Here is a 5,486-nt window from a genome sequence, read left to right as displayed (position 1 = left end):
AACCAAATGGAAGTACATACCATATTTTTATTGAGGAATACTGTAAGTATACTGTAACAAAGTTCGGATACAACATGTACAATTTGCTACATGCATGACGCAATTTATGCATGCATCAATTTTAAAGCAACAGATGTAGCCAGAAAAAAAAGAAAAAGTTTACCTTGAGTTTCAGTGTTGCCATTCCATCCCAGAAACTTTCCCTCTCAGTCACGTCCTGAAGGGAGGTCATCGGCACGGTCTGATAATTGAGAAACTCCTCACCCAGGTGGTCATGCTCCTCCGGCCCATGTTATGGGAGGAGACGGGAAAACCTGTTTATGAAAGGAGAGTTACAGGTGTGTTGTCATCAACCAGCAGCAGTTCATACACATATTTCAGATAAAGCCATGTCAGAATAACTCGTGTGCTTTTAGGAGGGAACATACCTCATCATAAAACATATTTTAGCCTAGATGATAAAAAAAACGAACCTTCCAACAAAGTACAGGACATCCTCAATGCTGCTTTCAGCCCTCTGTTGTACATCTACGGATCAGTGGCTCTTCAAGTGGTCAACTGTTTGTGTTTCTTCCCCGGCCGGCTCGTTCTTCTTACCTTGGTGAAATAAAAATTCATCTGTACATAAAAATATATCAAATATAACTTCTGACCAACTCATATAAATTTCAGGCTTAAAAATACAACTTTGGTACAAACCACGCCCACTCTCGGTTTAGGTCCCGCCCCTTGTGAGGAGGAAGACAGATATGAATGATGTAGATGGTTGAACACAAACAACCATCACGGTCACTCTGACAGCAGTTTAGGGTCAAAGATCAACCTTCACGTGGACGTTTTTGGACTCTGGCAGGAAGTCAGAGAACAGGAAGGTCTTACAAATGCCCCCTGGGGGTTCCACAGGGTGTGAATCTGTGTCACAAATCTGCTCAATGAAACGCTGACATGGCAGTTGGTGCTCGATGCATCTCATGAACTTTCTGTCTCCTTCACAGTTCCACTAAATCCTTCATATTGTTTCTCCACATTTCTTTAATCCACATTCTCATTATTTTATAAAGTTTGTCAGGTTTTTATTAAAATATCAAATTATTGATGTGTCAGTCAAAAGTCATGGGTTAACTGGTGATAGTTTCAGGGGTTGAATCCAGCTGTTCCTCCTCCTGATGACCCTCCCTCTTCTACCTGCTCTGATCACGTGTCTCCTCAGATCTACAGTCTGAAGGGGGTGGAGACATTTTCACAGCAGACAGAAAACTAGTTTCACTTTTGAATAACGGAAACTCTGACACGTTGTCACTGAGAGGAGAAATGGAGCAGAAAGGAGTTAATCTGGACCAGGAAACCTTCTCCTGTTCCATCTGTCTGGATCTACTGAAGGATCCGGTGACGACTACCTGTGGACACAGCTACTGTATGAACTGTATTAAATCCCACTGGGATGGAGAGGATGAGAAGAAAATCTACAGCTGCCCTCAGTGTAGGGAGGCCTTCACACCGAGGCCTGTTCTAATGAAAAACACCATGTTAGCAGATTTAGTGGAGCAGCTGAAGAAGACTGGACTCCAAGCTGCTCCTGCTGATCACTGCTATGCTGGACCTGAAGATGTGGCCTGTGATTTCTGCACCGAGAGAAAACTGAAAGCTGTGAAGTCCTGTTTAGTTTGTTTGGCCTCTTACTGTGAGAAACACCTGCAGCCTCATTATGATGTAGCTCCACTGAAGAAACACAAGCTGGTGGAGCCCTCTGAGAAGCTCCAGGAGAACATCTGCTCTCGTCATGATGAGGTGATGAAGATGTTCTGCCGTACTGATCAGCAGTGTATCTGTTATCTCTGCTCTGTGGATGAACATAAAGGCCACGACACAGTCTCAGCTGCAGCAGAAAGGACTGAGAGGCAGAGAGAGCTGGAGCTGAGTCGACAACAAATCCAGCAGAGAATCCAGGACAGAGACAAAGATGTGAAGCTGCTTCAACAGGAGGTGGAGGCCATCAACGGCTCTGCTGATAAAGCAGTGGAGGACGCTGAGAAGATCTTCACTCAGCTGATCCGTCTCATGGAGAGAAGAAGGTCTGATGTGAAGCAGCAGATCAGATCCCAGCAGGAAACTGAAGTGAGTCGAGTCAAAGAGCTTCAGGAGAAGCTGGAGCAGGAGATCACTGAGCTGAAGAGGAAAGACGCTGAGCTGAAGCTGCTCTCACACACAGAGGATCACACCCAGTTTCTACAAAACTACCCCTCAGTGTCAGCTCTCAGTGAAGCTACAGACTCATCCAGCATCAACATCCGTCCTCTGAGATACTTTGAGGATGTGACAGCAGCTGTGTCAGAGCTCAGAGATCAGCTACAGGACGTTCTGACACAGAAATGGACAAACGTCTCACTGACAGTGACTGAAGTGGATGTTTTACTGCCACAACCAGAACCAGAACCAAAGACCAGAACTGAGTTCTTAAGATATTCACAGGAAATCACTCTGGATCCAAACACAGTAAACAGATATCTGTTATTATCTGAAGGAAACAGAAAATCTACACGAATGAGTGACATTCAGTCTTATTCTGATCATCCAGACAGATTCACTTACTATTGGCAGGTCCTGAGCAGAGAGAGTCTGACTGGACGTTGTTACTGGGAGGTGGAGTGGAGAGGAAGAGGAGGAGTTTCTGTAGCAGTCACATACAAGAATATCAGCAGAGCAGGGAGGTCTGATGAATGTTTGTTTGGAGGCAATTACAAATCTTGGGCTTTATTTTGTCACAAGAAGTATTTTACATTCTGGTCCAACAACATCCAGACTGCAGTCTCAGGTCCTCCGTCCTCCAGAGTCGGAGTGTACCTGGATCACAGAGCAGGTATTCTGTCCTTCTACAGCGTCTCTGAAACCATGACTCTCCTCCACAGAGTCCAGACCACATTCACTCAGCCTCTGCATGCTGGATTTTGTCTTTGTTCTTCTGGAGCTACAGCTGAGTTTTGTAAACTGAAATAGACGTTAGTGAGTTAAATGTGTCTTTTAGTTCCTGGATGTATTCAGTGTGTCTGTGTGTTGCTGAGTCATTGTCTGCACTTTGACCTGCTCTCATCTCTTGTTGTGTTGATGTCTGAGTGTGTTCAGGTGGAGCTGGAGCTGTGGAGGAGATCACCGCTCCTCATGCTGTTAGTTTGACCTAAACTCACATTTGTCAGCATGAAAACAAACTTCTGTGTGTCCTGAATGTTGAAGTGTAAAGAAAGAAATCAGCTGTTATATTTCATGGATGTGTTTGTCCCGACAAAGCAGCTTGTAAAAAGATGTATGAGCTTTAATCAAACTGTGGTTATCAGGAGTCATGATTTCGTTTCCCTCTCTGAGCTGAAACAAACTGGTTGTAAATAAAGTGAATGAGTTCATATCTGATGATTTCATCTGTCTGAATGTGTATTTCATGTCTTTCAGGTGTTTTATCTTTTTTGAGCCCAAACTGAAATCAACTTTCTGTCACTGTCTGATTGACAATAAAGTTTTTTGAATTGAACTGAACTGACTTTACTGATTCAGTCGGAGCTCTGACATGGACCCTGAAACTCAGATCCACATTCCTGATGACACCAAGAGTTGTAACATGGAGACACAGAGCTCTGCTTTCTCTACGTCAGGCTGCTCATTTCTGCCTTCACACGCTGAGTCCTGAAAGCAGCTCAGCCTCAGAGCAGAGAGGCCTCCAGGTCTGACAGATCTCTGTCACAGTCCCATTCAGAATAAATATCTGAGTTAGTTCTACACAGGTTTAATCACATCAAGCCTGTTTTTTACTGCGGCAGATAAAAACATGGTATTTCACATTCAGGATGTCTGAGTTTTAAGCCTGATGTGTGTTCAGCTGTTCAGGACTCAGCAGCTCGTCTCAGTTCTGATCCAGACCGGTTTTCTTTTAGCTTACTGATATTCTTGTGTGTGTGTGTGTGTGTGCGTGTGTGTGTGTGTGTGTGTGTGTGTGTGTGTGTGTGTGGAGCTCGTCCGCAGACTCAGAACAAAGTGCAGAGCTGCTAACTCTCACATTTTCATAGTTTCACACACGATTTTGACTGTTGTCACATCTCATTTCTCACGCAAGAAAAAATGTGATTTCGGGCCGAGACTCTTTGCTTCCTTTCCAAAGATGGAGCTGAGGAGCAGCACTGCTGCATATACAGTCTATTCACAGAGACAGAAGAAACACAAAGACAACACAGTCAACACAACATACAGCTCAGACATGTGAAAGCAGGAGAAGATGTGCTGGATGTGGAGAACATCACGAATACGACCAATGTGGACAAAAACAAATGAAATGTTGCAGCTGTGGCGGGAACCATAGTCACATTTGGAGGTTGTGAGGTAACGAAGAAACACGTGGAAGTTCAGCAGGTCAAAGTTGAGGAAAGAGTCTCCGATGCTGATGAGGTCAAAATGGTGAACCAGAGAAGAGGAAATGTGGAAAGAAAACAAGGAAATGAAATGACAGCTGATTCCATTTTGATTAATGAGAATAAAATGTTGGTGGATTTGAAGAAATTAGTGACGTTCATTGCTGGAGCCATAAAAGCGACCATGGTTGTTAAATCTAAAACGGAAAGAATCCAGATCGTAGTGAAAGCTGCTGTACATCATTCTGAGTTGAACGAGGTGACCTCAGTGTTGAAGCGGTCAGGATCAGGGTTGGAACGGATAGCCGTGATAATGTGACTGATATTACAGTGAAATGTGAGAAGTTTGTTAATAAACCAGATATCATTTGTGTGTAAACATGGTTAAAGCCCGCACTAGATTTCAGGATAGGTGGATACAACTATCAGATATGACAGGAAAGAGAAGGAATTGCACACAGAGAGATGGGAAAAGGAGCTGAACTTCAGTGTGTAACTGTAGAAATATGGACAGAGGGAGGTGAGCTGGTGATTACCAATTCCTACAATCCATGTTAAAAACTTCAGAGAATTATGTTTTCACAAATGTGCTTATATGTGGGGATTTTTATGAGCATAGCACTTTGTGGGGAGGAAGGAAAACTGATTTAAATGGTGAAGACACAGAAAAACTTTTTAATGAAAGGAACATGGTGTGTTTAAATGATGGGAGAGGAACCAGAACGGACGTTCGCACAGGAAAGACTTCAACGCTTCGTTTAATGTTTGTGTCTCGGCAACTGGCAGGGAAATGTGAGTGGGGCGTGTCAGAGGAATCTTCTGTCGGGAATGATCACCATCCAGCTTTTTGGAAAATGATGAAAAATACTTACCAAGGATGCACAGTAGGGAAATGGATGTTTGCTAAGGCGAATTGGGAATTGTTTGAATATATACGTGAGCGTGAAATGCACAGAGTCGATCTGAAAGAGAGTACAGAGGAAATTTAGAGAATGATTAAAAATGTACAGTTAAAAGCGGCCCATGAGGCAATCCCTAAAAGCAAAGGAAAGATTAAGAGAACTGCACGGAAGAATGTTCTTAGGCAGTTAAAGA

General features: G+C 43.5%; 1 protein-coding gene across 1 annotated transcript; it reads left to right on the top strand.

Moving 5' to 3' along the window:
* The first annotated feature begins 1,283 nt into the window (after positions 1-1,283).
* On the top strand, positions 1,284-3,520 carry LOC115057787 (tripartite motif-containing protein 16-like). The gene has a single exon (XM_029524992.1). The coding sequence runs from the start codon at positions 1,312-1,314 to the stop codon at positions 2,992-2,994; it is 1,683 nt and encodes a 560-aa protein (XP_029380852.1). The 5' UTR covers positions 1,284-1,311; the 3' UTR covers positions 2,995-3,520.
* The last annotated feature ends 1,966 nt before the right edge of the window (positions 3,521-5,486 follow it).

The sequence above is a fragment of the Echeneis naucrates genome, chromosome 17 (assembly GCF_900963305.1).
Source record: "Echeneis naucrates chromosome 17, fEcheNa1.1, whole genome shotgun sequence".
NCBI classification, from domain to species: domain Eukaryota; kingdom Metazoa; phylum Chordata; class Actinopteri; order Carangiformes; family Echeneidae; genus Echeneis; species Echeneis naucrates.
This window is presented reverse-complemented; position numbering and strand designations above follow the sequence as displayed.